The sequence below is a fragment of the Pogoniulus pusillus genome, chromosome 24 (assembly GCF_015220805.1).
Source record: "Pogoniulus pusillus isolate bPogPus1 chromosome 24, bPogPus1.pri, whole genome shotgun sequence".
In the NCBI taxonomy this organism is placed as follows: Eukaryota; Metazoa; Chordata; class Aves; order Piciformes; family Lybiidae; genus Pogoniulus; species Pogoniulus pusillus.
In genome coordinates this window covers 12966569-12986205 of record NC_087287.1, presented here as the reverse complement: position 1 = coordinate 12986205, position 19637 = coordinate 12966569, and the positions used below count along the sequence as shown (strand labels likewise).

The window sequence follows — 19637 nt, the reverse complement described above, 5'->3', positions numbered from 1 at the left end:
CTGTGCCAAGTAGTTACGTTGATAAACCAACCACTTAGAATACACCTTAGATTTAGCTGTAGAATACACATTCTCCCAGGCATACCAGAGTATTTTAAGTCACGATCAGACATTCATACAATTCAAGCCTAGACATTATTGCAAACACTTCAGCTATTACACACCTCTGCTTTCTTACAGCATCAAAACACTCCTGGCCAGACTTCAACACAGATCAAACAATACAGAGATTATAATTTACAGAAAAACAGTACTGGCATAATTTGTTTATTGTACTGTGAGCATCAGTATGTATTAGAGACAAAGAAAACATGGCTTCCAGGACAAAGTAAAAAACCTGGAGATTTAAAGTTTTGCTCAGCATCAATCATGGAGAACCTATAAATTATTTGCTGGAATGCTTTCAGCCCATAAGCCTGGCTTCTACAATTACAGAACACTGGAGAGTATAAGATGTTCTGGACCACAAAAGCCACATACCTAAGGTTAATTTGTAAAAGACTTGAAAAGACATTAGGTAAAATTTATAAACTTGTCTTCTTCTGAGAGAGATTGATCTTATCTCCAAGACTCAGGGCCATCCCCTGCAAGTAAAAGAAAGAAGACATTCATCACAAAGACAGAACATGTCACTGTTGTGTGAAAAAGAAAAGCGTAATTTAACAGGAAACAGATCACGGAGCCATGAGGAGTATCTGCTCCTCATTTAGAAGTAAATGAAACAGAACACTTTGTTTGCACAACTGTAAAGAAGGAACTCTTGGTCCAAAGGCCTGTTTTACAATAATGCACTGGGAGAGATCTATAATATAGGTTTAGGATATGATTACACTGATTAAAAACAAATTCCTTTCTCACCAAAATATGTAGAAGAGTTTTAAACCCAATGCTAACCTCCCCTAAAAGTGTTCCATTTACCTAGTACTCAAAATTAACTCACACACACAAATTTGCAAGTTCTTAGAGGCCATTTTCTTTAACCTGAGAAGGCTGCCAGCGCTCTTCAGGTCAGCCACGTTACAGTATCACAGTATCACCAAGGTTGGAAGAGACCTCACAGATCATCAAGTCCAACCCTTTACCACAGAGCTCAAGGCTAGACCATGGCACCAAGTGCCACGTCCAACCCTGCCTTGAACAGCCCCAGGGACGGTGACTCCACCACCTCCCCAGGCAGCCCATTCCAGTGCCCAATGACTCTCTCAGTGAAGAACTTTCTCCTCACCTCCAGCCTAAATCTCCCCTGGCGCAGCCTGAGGCTGTGTCCTCTCGTTCTGGTGCTGGCCACCTGAGAGAAGAGAGCAACCTCCTCCTGGCCACAACCACCCCTCAGGTAGTTGTAGACAGCAATGAGTTACCTGACTCTTTGCACGGATCCGTATGTGGCCGGTGACAGGTGCCTCTGGTCCCAAATGAATTGGCTTCTCGATGCTGACATTGGCAAGGGCATCTTCTCCAAATATGGAACGTGCATAAAGATTGGCTGCCATAAAGCCACAATATCCAGAAAGTGCCTAGAGAAAGCACATTTGAACTCCTGAGAAAAGCCAAAATGCCTTAAGCACACTGTAATTTACCCTAAGGTGGCTAGCCAGGTGTTGGTATTTAACATTTTAACATCTTTCTTAAGATGCACGTTGTAAAATGGGAGAATCATTAAAACTTCTCCATTAATAAACATAGTGTAAATTGTGAGAATCATACAGTGTTTAACAGTGGTTGCCTTCTTCTAAAATTCATATTAGAAGATGTGCAACCTACAATACTCAAAATAAAACAGGATAACATTTTACCATCTGATTTATTCAACAGCAAAATAGTCAAGAAGCTAAACAGCAGTGATGGCTACTATACTTATTTTGGCTACCATATATATATTAGCTTAGAGCTATACCTTAATAGCAAACAGCTATTGTATAGATTTATTCTGCTTTACAACGAACAGGCTAAATTGACAAAAGAAAGAGTAAAGGCTGACAGAGAAGAAAGGAATTTGGAGCTGCTATAAAAACAAAATAGATGGTTTCATCAAATCTACTATGAATTCAAATATATATTCTGATTTTCCAACTCAGCAAGAAAGAGCTAAGGTGATTAAGCAACATGGAATTCTGATAACATGAACTTGCTTTTCCTCATTTAAAAACACTATGTACTATTGTATATAATAAGCAAGCACCTCTTATAAAATTCCTAACACATGTTAAACAAATTAAACAAGGAAGCACACAAACTGAAAAGGGGGTCTAAAAGTCTCCAAGCAAATAGCTCACCTTCTCTGGAGTCAGGCATTTCATATTGGTTGACTTCAGTATGTGCTGTAAGTATTCATTTAGATCAATGATATTTGTATTCACCGTAACCTTCAAGAAGGAAAAAAAAGAGTATTACTTTAATTAGTACCTCAGGTACCTCTGAAACCATCTGTTCTTCATGACTCTAGGAAGGAGATTACTGCTACCTATCTCTTTCAGCAACACCATATGCAGTAATCTAGCTGCACTTTTCATTATGTGGTGGTGTCATACAAAGTCTCCAGCTTCTGCCATCCACTTGTTTTAAGTGAGAATTTCATTATTACCAGTTTCTACAATCAATTAGATGAATATGGTGCTCTGCTCAATGTGTTGACTCTCTATAGCAAATAGTGACTTCTTGTCCAAACACAGCTTATACATTGTCGGAACAAGAATAGCTTAATTTTAACTAGTAAATAAAAATTATTTTTGCCTTTCACATCTAGAAACAAAACTCTTGGGACCACTTTGGCTTCTTTATATTGAATATTGCAGGTCTTGTTTGGAGTACTTTTTAATCACACCTTTTAGACACAGTTTACAGACTTCTAAAGCTTCACATATTAGATATTAAAGTACATTGTTCACAGGTTCCTTCTGAGACACTTAAATGTGAAGTGAATACATATACATGTGTAGCAAATAAGGCTACACTTTGTGCAAAACATCTCCCATTCTGTTTCCATGTTTCTACTCCACTCTTTAATTACACTGTTCTATTGCATGAGATGAACTCTCATAAATGCCTTTTTGACAACTCTCTAACAGGCTGAGCACCTTCTAAAATAATTTTGTTGGTCTTATGTAACACCCATAACCATATGCTACAGCTGTACTGCAAATTAATACAGTGTAAAGACGACCCTGCCCGTGGGGCACATCTTCAAAAAGTCCCTTACAACCCACACCATTCTGTGATTCAAAGAAGAGGACAACATAATTCAGAGCTGGAGAGCCTAAGCAGTGTGCAATATTCTGCAGTCTTGGCATAAATTTATACTTGTTGCTCTCTCACCTTTGAGTCAAAATATACAACCATCAATGAATTTAGACATCTCCCATGCAGGAGGTAAGGCTCAGTACCTCTTTTGTAAGATAAAAACAAAGTGCATCATTAAGTCAGTGAAACAGATAAGCGAGCAACAAGAGAATGAATTACTTAATGCAAACGTCCAGTGTGGATGTTGAATGAGGTTTGTATCACAAGAGACAATGCTGATGTGAAAGAAAAAGAATTATATCTCATAAAAAATAGAACCTCGAACCAAATAACACAAAAAAATTAAACTAACTTTGTTTTCCCACTCAAATTCTGCCCACATCTGTCTGAACTCCGCATCTGTGCAAGAGGCAGGCTGGATGTAATCCATGATGTCAATGTGAATGTCACTGAGAACCACACAGTTTCTGTCGCTGGCTGCTCCAGAGACATCATACACTGCAACAGAAAACACAAACCACCTTCATGTCTGATAAAGTGAACTTGCACTAAATGGAAGTGTGCTCAGTTGCCATCTGTCAGTTATCAACAATCAATGCTTCACAGAATCATAAAATCAACCAGGTTGGAAGAGACCTCCAAGATCATCCAGTCCAACCTAGCACCCAGCCCTATCCAGTCAACTAGACCATGGCACTAAGTGCCTCAGCCAGGCTTTTTTTGAACACCTCCAGGGATGGGGACTCCACCACCTCCCTGGGCAGCCCATTCCAATGGCAAATCACTCTCTCTGTGAAGAACTTCCTCCTAACATCCAGCCTATACTTCCCCCAGCATAACTTGAGATTGTGTCCCCTTGTTCTATTGCTGGTTGTCTTGGAGAGGAGACCAATCCCCACCTGGCTACAACCTCCCTTCAGGTAGTTGTAGACAGCAATGAGGTCACCCCTGAGCCTCCTCTTCTCCAGGCTAAACTCATTGCTGATCTCTGCTTTCTTCAAGTGCTACAGAACTTGGAGTTAAGTGCATTGGTCTTTCGGACCAGGCAGCCTAACTCATTTGAGACTCAGACTTAGGTCAAAGCATCATGCTGTCAACCATTCTCAAGGCAGCATGTACTGCTACAACTAAGGGATTTCCATTTTTTTTTAAGTCAGCACAAAATATTCATACATTGTAGGCCATTTAATTTCCTCTCCCAGCAGGAAGCACTTTTGTGGGGTTTGAGCTCATGAAGCAGTTAAGAAACGCTACACACTACTGTCAATGTTGCACACTGAATTACTTACCAATATTACCAAAAATGATTCCATTTTCTGTTGAAGCGACTTTGACATTAGCTTTAATGTTTGCAAAATCATGCGGAGCAAGTGTCAGAGGAGATGGTTTTTCCACGAGTTTCAAGTCACCTGTGTAAAGTAATTAGGAGATGGAGAACAGGGAACATTAACAGTGCACAGTGAGGTTAGCTTCTGGAACAACAATTTTTATTTTCTTGTCATTCAATCCTAATGTCTACAAAGCTGCACTAAACACCACCATAAAGGTATTAGTTGATTTGCCACCTTTTTGTCACAGTTTGCTACCTGCAAGGTAGCAAAGTTATTTATACTACACTGAAAATTTCTGTTAAAATATTAAACTTATTTGTAGAAATCCAACTAACCTTAAATATTTAACTCAATCTGAAGTTCATTTCAATGTTTAACAGTCAGGTAATGGTTAATTCTACCTTGTGTTTTTATCACTGACAACGTCATACCTCATCTTACAGTCAGGTGTCTCAAACTCTAAGATCAATGTCCAGTTATTACATGCACAAAGCTATTTATGAACAGGACAAAGTACCATCTTGCTTTTAAATATAATTGCTCTGAGGAAACAGTAACATATGTGTTTTTCCTAATTCTTTAGTAAGTAACTGTAAAAGACTTTAGTTCTATCAGACTGTGCAATTTGAGAACATAGCATGAACAGCATCAGCTGTACACATAGGAACAATGCATCAAGTTAGTTTTTGCAATGTGTCTGAGAAGACATCAACAATATATGAAGTCACATATTTGTTTTTATATATCTCTATTAATCTGATCAAATTACTCACACAAGATTAGAAAGAAGGTTATGCCTCTCCAGACACAGGATCATACAATAACTGAAGCTGCAAGAGACCTTTAAGATCACCAAGTCCAACCACTGATCCAGCACTGCCAGGTCACCACAAAACAATCATAGAATCATATAATCAACCAGGTCAGAAGAGACTCCCAAGATCATCCAGTCCAACCTATCACCCAGCCCTGTCCGATCAACTAGACCATGGCAACAAGTGTCTCATCCAGCCTTTTTCTCTTTGTGACTTTTAAATGCCTTCAGGGATGGTGACTCCACCATTGCCCCAGGCAGCAGCTTAAAATCAATTTCAGGGAAGAAATAATTCCTAACATCCCATCTAAACCACCACCCAGGGCAGATGACTTTCTGTTGTCTCACATTTGCTTCATACCAGTTTGGATTTGTACTCTTGCTTTAAGATAAGAGCACAACGGGGAGTAAGTGTATCAAAAAAACTCCATAGTTCCAAAGAGAAACGAGTGAGAAGGGGAAAGGAAATGCTATTTTTCTAGGAAAAAAATAAAGGCATGAAAAAAAAAAATCAAAATCTATTGTTCATATCATCAGATAGCATTGCCAGTGTTAGTAGATGCAAGTATTACACCTCTTGAAAGAAAAGTGCATTTTACAGGTGATCAAAATATCCTTTCAACTTGGTAACTCAGTGGCATGAATTTGTAAACACATTTAGAAGTGTTGCTGAAACTCCTGACAACTGGGAGCCCATGCCCAGCACCTTAGCGCCACTCAGCAGTTGTTCTGTTTCCAGCAGTGATAGTTACCTAGCGTGGCTAGTTCTAGCGTGCAGTTCTGCAGAGTATCACTGGTCTGGTTGACCACCAGCACATCCAGCACAATGTCATACTGATTGACATGGACATATGCTTCTGCATAGACAGGGTCTGAGAAACCTGTCAGCTGAGTAACCTGTAAAAGAAAACAGTTTAAGGTATTTTTGTCCTCATAAACCAGTTTAAAATATGGAATCACTCAACAACAAAAACAAGAATAAAGGGCAAGTAAATCCATTACTCTTTAATACAAGCTTCCAAATTAAGCAGGTGGACAAAAAGCTTTAAATTTCACAGAACTAACTTAGTAGTTTTAAAAAAAAAAGGAAAAACAGAAAAATAAAATAGAAAACCACACTATTAAGATCACCACAAGTTGTGTCTAGAAAACAGCACTAAAAAACTTGTGAAGGTTAGGAAATCTAAAGTCCATGCATATGTCTCCCAAAATAAACATTGGATCAATTTATAGCTAAGCACACAGTAACTGTACATATTAGGCACACAAACACATTTAATTGTCCTTTTGTGTACACACTACACTTATAAAACCTTTCCAGATGAAGTGTATTTTGAAATGAATTCATGTAAGTTGCTAAAATATGGACTATAATGCCATCTACTCTTACTTAAACAGATCATCAGGACAAAGAAATGAAGACTCAATAAAAAACAGCTCCTTTAAGCTGTAAAAAATAATTAACTCTGACTTTTAAAGAACAGAAGTCTGGGGCTTTATATCTCACATTTCTTTTCTCTTTGGAACTTCTATGCAAGTGCTCATAACCGGTAGGGGAAAAAAAATGGCATAAATTGTGAAACAAGGACGTATTGCACCTGGCAGCAGCATGGGTGGCCAGCCAAGGTAAGGTCGTCTTTAGCATTTGTGATAGCCCTGCTGTCTTCCCTGTGAGCCCTACTAGGCTCTTCAGACCAGCAAACAATCTAAACCTCCTCTCCACATACCACCAACTCAGCATTCTCCAAGTATCCTTTTTATTATTCATAAAGTAACAACTTTAAACACAAAGGCTTTCCTTCATTGCTTGAACCTAAGCAGAATATATCTGCATCTTTCCTATCAACCAGCATAGTCTGTTTCATCAGTTCTGCTCTGCGACTCCTGATGCTGATCCTGTGCAGAAGCAGCACAAAATGACTTTGACATTACCTTATTAAGTTTGGATGCAAGAGGATCAGCAGCCTCTTTCCTCTGTGTGTTGCCCATTGCTGCAAGAAGGCTAAGCTGAAACTGGTCTTCTTTTGAGTTCATTTCATTTTTAGCAGTGAGCTGCATGAAGGAAATGGGATCGTCTGGCTGAACTGTCACATTCCTCTTCTCAGATTCTTTCTGCAGGAATAGAAATACTCAAGAACTCAAAATGAAATCCATTCCTTAGGTAGGAAAGAAAGTCAAATAAGGTTGACCTACACACAATCAAACAGTGACATTCCTGGGACCAACTCAGATGTGAACATCTATAAAAAAGTCCAAGTGTTTATGGTCAGACGTTTAGAACAGCTCACCTTCTGGGAAAGTTTCTCCTCTTCTAGCTTGGCTGAGAGCATATGGGAGAGGGACTGCCTGCATTCTTTGTTGAAAATATCATTCATGAGAGGAGAACATTCTGACAAAACTTTCAAGCACAAGGAAATACGATCAACATCATCATCTGTAATTGGCTTCTTGGGGAGAGAAGACTTTCCCAAATGGAGAATAGTGGCCATCAGCAGCATAGCTTCAGCAATAAAGGCCTGAGAATGAGGACAAAGGAAAGAGAGTGCAAGGAGGTTACTAAATTTCTCACAGCTTCACAGAAATGTTTATTTCTGTGTACATTAAGAGCTTTTGTTATTTAAGTACTTATTATGCAGAAATCAAGGAGCATGATTTAGACTGTCTAGAGTGGTTGGAAAGCAGTAGGCTTTGTTCATAACTCAAATTATCACTATTATTCAACTACATAACTAGGACTTCACTTGGAACTGAACTCATTTTGTGCCCATTTAACCAGCTCCTCTTTGCATCTACATTGAAAACAAAATAGCTGACTCACATTTTGTTTCTTCTTTTCCTGAACCAGGGACACATATCGTAAAGCAATCTTAGTCAGAGTTGTAGCAAGAGAGGCTGCAACAAAGAAGTCGCCATCGAGCAGGAATCCTCGTAAGGGAGGTCTGCAAAGAGAAAGCATAACCAGAAAACAAGTTGTGGATGTCACTACTTACCTTCACACCTTAATAGCCACATTCTAAAACTGTAACAAGCTTTAAAAGGTCTCAGAAGCAGGTTTCTTTCCCTCTATTGCCAAACACAGAGATATTCAGAAATCACACAGACATTTCCACATAGAATAGGGAGTGAAGGGAAGGGTATATATGCATAATTTCACTGTAGCTCTGAGATGATAATGACTAGTCAAGATGAAGCAGCTCATCTAATTGAATTAAGAAAACGTAGCCAATATACCATACCAAGTATTAAACAGTGCAAGATGAAATAAAGGGAGAAAAAAAAAAGTTGTAGTCTGACATTTCCATATCCAATTAAAACTCCCAGAGGATTTCATGAATAACTTCTAAAGAATCAGCTAGACTTTAGGATACCATAATGAACAGCATCCTTTTTGGTATGCAGCAAGTCCCAATGACAAATCCTCACCCACTAACTCATGAGAGAGAACACCCCTTAAATAAAAGAACCAGCTCACTGCTGGTTTAAGTACCTGTCTTCTTCCTTTTTGGAAGGTCGGGAACTGCTGAGAGCGCTTTGTGTGACATAAGTACCCATCTCTGTCACCAAGTTTTGGGCTGGAGCCGCAGACACCTCGTCTTCAGGTTTCAGCTCACCAGCTTCTTTCTTGATTTCTGATTCTACTATTGGGATCTAGAAATGAACAGGAAACAGCTTACAACTAATACAAAACAAAGCATTTTTGTTCTGAAGAAGGTTTTAGTAAAAAACAAAAAAGCAAAACAAAAGAAAAAAGTATCTCTACGGCTTTTATACATACAGAGTCAGTTACAGTACTACAGTTTTAAGAAAATTTGAGGAGATAAGTAGATGTTGAAATACATTCAGAAACCTCCTACTCATGTAATAAAGCTCACATTGCACAGGTTGTCTTAGACCTCTGCAGAACAACCCACAGGCTCATAGGCTCACAGGATGTTAGGGGCTGGAAGGGACCCAAGGAGATCGAGTCCAACCCCCCTGCCAGACTCAAAGCACTCTGCCTTTGATAGTGGATGTAATTAAAATGTATCTTAAAGCTGTCATCATATTCTAGGGAATTTCTCACCTCCCCTCTTAAGAGATGCAACTCATCCTCAGTATATGCTAGTTTCATGTATGCTACTTAAAATAAAACTTAGCAACAAACCCCAAACTCTAGCTAGTTTTTACTGGACATTTCTTGTGCATGAGCCATCACGTACAGCAACTACTAAAACATTTCTCACATTTTACTGTTTTTTTTTTAAACATACTTTTTTTCATATAAAACACACTGCATAGTACTAGGCAAACAAAAAGCCAGCCTCAAAAAGTAAACACACCTCTCCCAGTGATCTGCGAACTTCCGTCATTACACTTTGTATATCTTCCTTTGTGCTGCAGTATTCTCCAAGGATCCACAAAGCCCCTCGGTAGATCCTAAGACAGGAGAAGTAACTTCAGTCATGCATTCATGATACACTGAAATCAGTATCAAGGAGAACAATTTATGGTTAGGGGGTAAAAGCCAGCCTTGACAGATTCAAAAGGACACGACTGACAGCAAGCCTGTCTGAACAAGAGGAATCATCCTTAGTGAACCAATGAGCAAGTACAACAAATGAGATATATTCTCTGCTGTTTCTGTCTATATCAATCTTGACAATTTTCCTTCATATAGGGAAAAACAGAAGACAAGAACATGAATGAAAATTAAGGGAAAAAAGAACATTATTTCAGAGGTTTTTTTCCCACTTAGACTTGACAGTGGAGATACCATTCAGAGTTTTCCATGTACTGGAAGGACAGCAGGGTAGTGCTGTGATACAAAGAAGCTGTCATGAGCTAGCTTTTGGAGATCCATCAGAAAACCAAGTTTTTAGAGCACTGAATGATACTAAAGGAGCTTTGCAGATTGTAAAATCTGGTCTATGTTCAACTAGGATTTCTAATAATTGTAGAGTAAATATTTCCAGTTATCTACAAGTGCAAATTCCTGTGGCAGTAATCCTTTAGTAACTCTGAGAAATACATTGCTTTACAGTTGGTCTTCATCAGCAATGCTATCTTCTATCGAGTGCATCATAAAAATTAAACTTAATTTTATTTTCTTCATTCAATGCAGCAAGCACCCAGTATAGCTTTCGTTCAAGTACACGAGGAATCTGCACCTAGAAATCATCTACCCCCAGAACATCTCACCTTCAGTTATTCTTCTTCATGCGTAGGTTGCAAGGGCTTTAGTATGTATTTAATGACATTATACAATCAAAACCAGTGAATCACAGGCTGCTCCAATTTCTAATAACATATTTTGGACTCACTTGACAGATTTAATAGCGTGAAAGACTTCAAGCATCTTCTCAACAATAAGAGGTCTGAGGTTATCAAATCGCTGGATCGCTTCCCGCACAAACTCCAGGACATCAGCAGCTGCTGCTTCATTGTTATCACTAAGGAACTCCATCAGCTAGCACGGAAGAGTGAACACGAGCATAAGGAGCAGCATAGCTGGGTTTGTGCAATAGCATTTTCTTTCCACATTCAGAAAACCAAAGCTGCGTGTAGATCATAGAATTGTAGAACGCTGTGAGGGTGATGGTGCATGGGAACAGGCTGCCCAGAGTTTTTTCTCATGTTGACATGGAATTTCCTCTGACTGAGTTTATGCCCATTGCTCCTCATCCTATCACTGAGTATCCCTGAAAAGAGACTGGCTCCATCCTCCTAACAGCTACCCTTCAGGTATTTGTAGACATGGGTAAGGTCCCCTCTCAGCCTTCTATTCTCCAGACTGAACAGCCCAGGGCTCTCAGTCTTTCCTCCTTAAGAGACATGCTCCAGGCCCCTCAGCATCTTGGCAGTCCTCTGTTGAACTCTTTGCAGTAGTTCCCTGTCCCTCCTGAATGGGGGAGCCCAGAATTGTACATGATACTCCACATGTAGTGTAACCAGGGCAGAGTGGAAAGTACACTCAATCTCTTCATCTAGGCTGTCAATCAAGACTGGACCTAGCACTGACCCCTGGAGGACACCACTAAATACAGATCTCAAATTGGACTCTGCAGCGTTGATCATGACCCTCTGGGCTCTGTTATTTAGCCAGTTCTTGATCTGTCTGGATCTCCCACTAAAGAAAGCTGAAGCCAAACACCCATTCCAAACAAATACCAATTATCATAATCCCCAAAATGTTTTGATAATGACACAAGTTATTGAAGTTTTAATCAACAGTACTCTTCAGCTCTTCAAAACTACTTAAAAATTAAGTCTCGGAAGACAGCATCAAAAGACTTAGATGTCTCTAGGGATTAAAACCAGTATTGCTTTGTGTGAGGCCACTATTAGAAACACTTCAGCTTCAGTTATTCCCCAGGTTTTGGGTATAACTACAACACAGTTAATGACAATTAATGAAATATTTGCATACCACTGGGATAACATTTGCAGCCATGTCTGGAAACCGAACACTGCAGGAATGCAAGGTACGAACAAGCAGCTGTCGATACTTGTCTGTATCTTCATGCTCTGTCACATTATTAGTTTTAATCACTTCCTTCTTCAGAACAATCACAAGCTGCAGGTAAGATCAAATGAAATTCCATGAAGTGACACATTTTTCCAAAGACCAAAAAAAATAGTGTAATGAAACAGAAGTACTCTTTATTTTACCTCCTCCACATTTCTTGAAGAGACAAGGTCCAGAGCCAGCTGAAGGGTCTTTTTGCGCACTTCTAGGTCTGGGGTACTCAACACTCTGAGGATGTCCATCACTAGATCCTGAAAGAGTAACAAAATGGCAACTACTTCATTGCTTTCAATTACTTCCTTTTCACACAATTCTAATTTTCAGTCCCAAATGATGTTCAAAGACTTTCTGGATACACAATATATAAATCTAGGCATTAGGCACTTCACAGCGCTCATTTAATAGTTTCTACATTACTTAAGAGTCTACCACGCAAGCTACATCACTAAGCTTTACAATCAAACAGCACTTGCCATTATTAATTCTTATGCAGACAATAAAAGCAACAAAATGCCCCTCAACAGACTGTTATGTTTATACAAAAAAAAAAAAAAAAAAGACTGAAAAAAGATTGAAACTTCAGAAGAACATTTCTGCATGCATCACAACACACAAAAGTTTAATTCAGGAAGCAAAATCCTTCCATTAAGTTGCAGGAAAAGAGACAGCTCACATACCTGTAACACTCGTTCATGGGAGGGATGCTCCTTTAATTCAATTAACCGATCCAAAACAATCAGCTTCACATTATTATCGCTTTCTTTAATAATCAAATCTATGTAGCATTGGGCAGCTGCCTAAAAGGATAAAAGCCTATTTTTAAGTAATGGAAAAACTGGCAAGTTTCTGACAGAAATTCAGGAAAACAGACATTGTACACAACTATTACAGCAATTATTCAGAGGACTGTCTCATTTTGTGATCAGTTTTAACAGAGTTTAAGAAAGCATTTCATGTGTTGTTCAACCCTCCTATCACTACAGCTTTTACTCTTTGTAAGTATCAACATACAGTATACTAAAAGCTACTGAAACATCTGAAAACATCACTTTTATACCTTGATTGCTGTTGGTGCACTGGAGAGTGTAACTAGAGTACCTGCAGCTTCATACTTCACCGCAGGACTGGATGACTGCAGTAAGTTGTAGATGCAGCGAATAAAGCGAGCTCTCTCTGATGGATTTGCATGACAGACCTCGATAAGGAAGAACAATGTAGAGTTGGAGCAAAGGAAAAATGGAAACAGCACATCACATAGCTTAACTGCTCCTTTATCTTACAACAAAGAAAATTAAGCAAAAGATGCCATCCTTTTCTGGGGATAGGAAGTGCCATTCACAGTGGTAAAAACCTTATTATGAGAACCATTATAAAGCTATTCTTGATAATACTACGCAATGATACACAGTCTTAAAATCTCAGATCAAAAACAAGGGCACAGCCTCTACTAGATTTTCTAACAGATGCCCTCCTCATGTCTGTGAAGAGCAGTCTGATAATGCACAGCAAATCAGATGAGACATACAGCTCTAGACTGTGCACACTTGAGCAGTTTGTTTCAAGAGACAAATCTTAATTGAGCTCTACTAAACAATGACGTTTTCTAACAGGGACTAAATGCTTTTCTCAACAATGTTCTATTGCTTTCAAAAAAATCTACTATAATACAGTATGTGTAATTACTTTAAACATGCCACAACATTTTCCTTTTTACCTTATAAATTAGTTCCACAATAACCAACTGTAGTATGTCACCAAATGTTTGGACTTGGTCAATACAGGTACTCAAATAATCCAAAGCTCGATCCTAAACAAACAGAAGGTAAATTATCTTCAATTTGTCTGAATTTTCTCACTGTATTTTAAATCAAAATGCATTTAAAAAAACAAAATACACCAGCATATACTCAACCCTTCAACTTCAAATTTCAAAACAGTTTACAGAATCATTATAAACCTGAAGAGCAAATTAATCCATTCTCTCTATAGATAGCAGAAAGACAAAATGAATGGTAATGAGGCACAAAGGGAACTGTCTGCAGAGCAAATTAACCAAAATGCTACACAGTAATCAGCATTTTCTTTTCATGTGACTGCAAAAACTGAAAACTAGTAGGTAACAGAGAGCTTCTCAGTCTCGTGAAGCTCACTTGGCAGCAGTAATCGCAATTTTCAGCACCATCATATGTCTTCACTGAAGAGAGTGTTTTTCCCTCAACATGAAAGCAACACTAAAGTCTAACTTCAACTTTTCATTTACCAAATATATCATAAACTATTTAACACTACTATAACAGGGTTGATTGTTTCTTTTTTTCATAAATGTAAGTAGTCTATACAACCAGTAAACTACTGGTTAGTTACCTAGTGCACTTTCAAGTATTTACATGGAGTAAGTTTCATAGAATCAACCAGGTTGGAAGAGACCTCCAAGATCATCCAGTCCAACCCATCACGCAGCCCTATCCAATCAACTAGACCACGGCACTAAGTGCCTCATCCAGGCTTTGCTTGAACACCTCCAGGGATGGTTACTCCACCACCTCCCTGGGCAGCCTGTTCCAATGGCAAATCACTCTCTTTGTGAAGAACTTCTTCCTGACATCCAGCCTATACCTCCCCCAGCACAGCTTGAGACTGTGTCCCCTTCTTCTATTGCTGGTTGCCTGGGAGAAGAGATCAACCACCACCTGGCTACAACCTCCCTTCACATAGTTGTAGACAGCAACGAGGTCCCCCCTGAGCCTCCTCTTCTCCAGGCTAAACAACTTCAGCTCCCTCAGCCTCTCCTCATAAGGTTTGTGTTCCAGGCCTTTCACCAGCTTTGTTGCCCTTCTCTGGACACCTTCCAGCATCTCAACGTCTCTCTTCAATTGAGGGGGCCCAGAAGTAGACACAGTACTCAAGGTGTGACATATCCTTACCTGATCTGCGTGAATTAACATCATAAATGCATTTCGTTTGCAGCTTGCATCTTTCTCATTCACCAAGAAATCATGGATCAGTTCAGGAGCATCAGGTATAAGATGTTCAAAATTCCTTCAAAAAAACCCACATCCATCAATTAGAAGTACTGCTAAGGAGTAGAAGGTTAAGGTTTAGGAGCATATCTTAAAGGCAAGCGTTTACCAAATTTCCCGAAGCACAAACCAGTGCTACAAAGCTTTTATGTAGCTACTTGAAAATGAACAGACTCAAAAAGATTTTAAAAAACTTATCATGAGAGCTAAGACATTACCCATGACCAATTTCTGCTTAGTAGTAACATTCAGCCACGCTGTTCAGGCAACAGCTGCAAGGATGTTTTGCAAATAACTGCTGTGCATGAAGAATGTCTTGTTTCAAATAAATTTATATAAACATATTGTTTAGGTGATCAAGTATTTGTCAAAACAAATAAATCTGCAGTATAAGGATCTCAGACTTGAGAAAGCAGCAGCAGTACCTAAGCTTTTCCAAAGAAGTCCATTTAATTAGAAACAAAAAACACAAATAAAAATCCCAAACCAAATACTACACCAGCAATTGAGAATTGTTTATGAGATCTCAAAAACTATCCACAGTACTAAAGCTAGCCTTGGTCTTCTGCACTCACAAGTTGAAATAGTTTCTGGCATTTACCTATAAATGGTGTAAATGGCCAGGACAGCATTTCTGCGCACATAGCTGTGGCGGTGCTCCAGACATGCACGAATGGCTGGCATCAAAGGTTCCAACAATTCTGCTTCCTTCAGCTTACAAAGAAAACGGAGAGTAGAGCCTCGAATAAATTCATTTGGGTGCTGAAGATCCTAAAATCAGTAAGAAACACATCTGAAATGCCAGACTCTTCAGGCTAGTTTTTAGGCTCAGATGAACCTCCTTGCCAGCTTTTTTCCCCACATTCAGCTTTCCATGGTATGAGCTCTCAATATCCATGACAACACCTCACTGTCTTCTCATGAAATACCTTCTTAAAATACTGCTGCCTTGCAATATTTAAAAACACACATTTCAGTGTAGTAAAACTTAAAAAGCCTGTGGGATTGTCTTCTGCATTGCATGTGTCCTCTCTAATTACTAAGGCTGGGAAAGCCACCTTGCAAGCACTCCTGCACACTGGATACAAACCTCTGGTGTACATCAATTCATCTGCTTCTGACCATTTCCAAAGAAGCTGAAAGGACTTTCTATCTTTGGGAAGAAGTGTCTCAAATACACCCCAATGAGGTGACTAAAAAAAGAGACACCTTTTTATGACCCATGGCTTGTCCCAAGACACTATGAAAACACCAATTAATTCACCCCTACGTTTTAGTGCTCCTCGGAAGCAAGGAGCACTAAATTTTTATTAAGCTTTAATAGTAAAAGAAAACATAAAAATTCCTTGGTAGTAGATCTGCTGTTTATGCACAATTATCCAGCTTTGAAGCACCATGACCTACCAGGTAAAAAATGCTGACTAGAAACCACTTTAATATTCGCTAAATAATCCACTTTTTGTAGAAATCCAGTGTAAGAATATAAGCAATGAAATAAACAATGGACTACCTTTCTGTATGCATCACACACAAGGATCATTTCTTGCAAGAGCCTGCCATCTGGGGTGGTCTTGGGCACTATCTCCCAAAAAACAAGCAGCAGCTTTTTGATGGTATGATCTTGGAGCGGCAGGACAAAACGTATGATGGTCATCAGAAGCCCAGGGAGTTTTTCACCATTCAGAATCATAATGATCACCTTCTTCAAGGCCTCTGTCTTCAACTTGACATCTCCTTTTTCTAGAGGGAAAGAAGATAAAGTCAGAAAGCCTAAGACATCACCACTAGTTTAACAGGAATAGTCATGTTCAGTATCCCCAGATACAAAGCCCCTCTGAAGGAGTGCAGTATGCACACCAAGTAAATTCACACCCTTACTTCTACTAAAAGGATTAAAAGGAAACAAGACAAATTTAAAGAATAAATAGGGACTTAGTTGTAGGATTAACATGTTGGAATGAACAAAGTTCAACAAATTTCACAGCTGTTTCAATACTCAAATTTAAACAGCCTTTTATGCCAGAATACTATAGTGAGCTCTGAAGTCACACACATACTAATACTGACACCACTCTCTTGGTCAGCAAGGCAGAACAGTGTATAGAAGAAGTGGTAAGACACTTGCTTATCAGGACTTTACTTTGAATTTGCCTTAACCCAACCAGGTATTCTTTGAACAAAAAGCTCAGAAAAGATTTCAGATTTTTTTGCACAGACTGAGGCTGGGAAACCCAATCCCAAAACACATAAGATAAATACCAGGAAGTCTCTCAAAGGAGGAATGCACACACTTCAAAAATCAACAGAATAAAGTATCAAACTGACTTGTTTGTATCTTCAAATCATTGCCCATTACTTGCCTAGGTCATTTTTTAAGCTGATTTCAGAAGGTGGTTCTGAATCCATCGGGACATTGATTAATGTGTAACACACATTCTCTGCAGCAGTCATGGCTCTCGGTTACAGAAGTTTTTCTCAAATGAAGAATTATTTTGACACAAATATCAGACAACCTAAAAAACAAGCAAACAAAACCAGACCAAAGTCAACTGATTTTATTAGCAACACAAAAATGTCTTTGTAACTGACTTAATGACTCAAAGGGACTGCTGGGTTTCTTGAGATAACACATTCAAAAGCTTCCTCGATTTTCTGTTATTATAAAATATTTCTAGTAGCATCCAAAAAAAATTTAAGAGCATGAAATTTATCAAAGATTGAAAACAATATAAGAAAGTAAACGAAAGAAATCTTTCCAGTACTTGAGGCAATGTACAGGCATTTGAGAGAAGCTGAGCAGATGCACGTAAAAGCCTTTCCCTCATTTACTCCTCCTGACTCTGGTATTTCCACTACCCTTCCTGTGATCCTGTGCTTCTGCCAGCACCTACAAAATCAGCTGAAAAACGTCACAAGGAGGGAAAAAAAGAAATAAAAAAGTCTTTTTGGCGACAGACCCATGCCCAGCCTGGTTAAAAGCTCTGCTCCACTGAGGAAAGAGACAGGAAGTGGGCCACAGTTGTAGCATTTGAATGAACATTTGAGACACTACACAAGCTGATATTGAGTCCAAAGTCCCTTTTCTCATCAATGGGCACCTCAGGCTGAACTTGCAGCAAGCAAGTTGTGCTAACCTGGGCTGCAGCCTCTCTCTACACAAGAAAATAAGACAACTAAAATGTTACTATAACTACTACCCCCAAAAAGTAACTGTAGTTTTGAAGAGGCTTCTGTCGTGAATTCTCTATTTTAAAGGGTTAAATCCTTCAAACTTGTTCTTTATAAACAGCTGCATCAACAGCTCCCAATCACTTTTAGAAACACAATTGTTTTCTTGCCTCAGCAGCAGCTTTTTACATACTTTTCCCATGCTGTTACTCAGAACTCAAGCCTCAAATCCCTGCAGCTAGCACCTTCATCTCTAATAACAACTCACATGGATCATAAAGTAAAAAGTAAACCAGGTATCTTTACTGATACAGAAACCCGAAATGCTCAAATTCTCTCAACAATCACAGCAGAAAAGCCGCCACCAAGTCTTCCTCCTTCAAAGGCAACGCCTTAAAACCGCAACTTAATCTAACAATGCCCACAAACAGAGACTTCGGCAACACTAAAATTTCTGAGCACCTGTATAAGGAAACTGCAAGCTACACAGTTCACACAAGACAAGCAGACAAAAAGCCCTGCCCGCTCTACGTTCCTGGAAAGCCTGGTGAACTGGAGCGCCTTAGGAACTGCTTCACTGATGCAGACCTACAGCACGGAATGTGAAAACTACAAATTTCCAAGTAAATTTGCACAGAGATTTTCCCCCTGATTTTCCTGGTGACTACTTTTTGCTCAAAACGCCTGGCATTTTGAGCTAGCAGCTACAACTCTACATATTTCATGGCCCTATTTGCCTGCCGCTCCCCTGAAGACATTCAGAGCCCACACCACCGCAACACCACGGCATATCTGTGAGAGTCGTGCTACAACGGCATCAAATCCACAGGCCCACGGTCCTCCGTTAATAGCGCCGGGAGTTCGCTTGACAAAATCAGCAGGAAGACGCCGGCGGGGCCGGGAGGCCTGAGGCCTCCCGGCTGCACCAGAACAGAGGCGGCTCCACCATGGCCCTGACGGCCTTGCGCTCCACGCAGTGAGGCTGCTGCTCCCCTGGCACAAGGCTCCGTACCCGGTGGAGCGGCGGCCCGGTGCGGTCGAGTCCGGCCCGGTGCGGAGCTCTGCCTGCGGCGCTCCCGCTCCGGCGATGGCTGACGTGGAGCCGCTCCCTCCTCAGGCCACATCGATCGTACGGCGGCTCTAGAGGAACACACCTCTCAGCAGCGTGACAAGGCGAAAGGGGCGGGACCCCCGCCCCGCCAGTTCCGCCTTGTCACGCCGAGGGGAAAGCCAACGCGCCGGCAGCCACGAGGCGGGAGGAGGGACTTCCGCCCGTAACGTCACGGAGGCAGCAGGGTGGGTGCAGAAGCCCTCGGGAAGGTGGGTCGGTGGTGGAGGTGGGTCGGTGGTGGAGGTGGGGCTGCTGGTGCCTAGGGTCACCGTGAGCCATCAGTGCTAAGGCCAACAGCATCCTGAGATGCATTATGAAGAGTGTGTCCAGCAAGTCAAGGGAATTCTCTCCTCTGCTCTGCCTTAGTGAGGTCAGATACAGAGTACTGTGTCCAGTTGCAGGCTCTCCCGTTCAAGAGAGGGAGTCTAGCAGAAGATGCTGAGTGGAATGC

At 40.2% G+C, this 19637-nt stretch overlaps 1 protein-coding gene across 1 annotated transcript; it reads right to left on the bottom strand.

Annotated features, from left to right (window-relative positions):
• Positions 1-236: 236 nt before the first annotated feature.
• Positions 237-19203, bottom strand: COPB1 (COPI coat complex subunit beta 1). Its single transcript, XM_064163658.1, has 22 exons — positions 19088-19203; positions 17268-17420; positions 16418-16647; positions 15509-15678; positions 14812-14926; positions 13602-13694; positions 12945-13082; positions 12565-12684; positions 12031-12138; positions 11789-11935; positions 10683-10828; positions 9702-9798; positions 8870-9030; positions 8201-8321; positions 7671-7898; positions 7315-7494; positions 6135-6279; positions 4527-4646; positions 3590-3735; positions 2274-2363; positions 1359-1514; positions 237-584 (listed from the first exon to the last, which is right to left on the bottom strand). Exons 2-22 carry the CDS (start codon positions 17356-17358, stop codon positions 525-527), a joined length of 2862 nt encoding a protein of 953 aa, XP_064019728.1. The 5' UTR covers positions 17359-17420; positions 19088-19203; the 3' UTR covers positions 237-524.
• Positions 19204-19637: the final 434 nt, after the last annotated feature.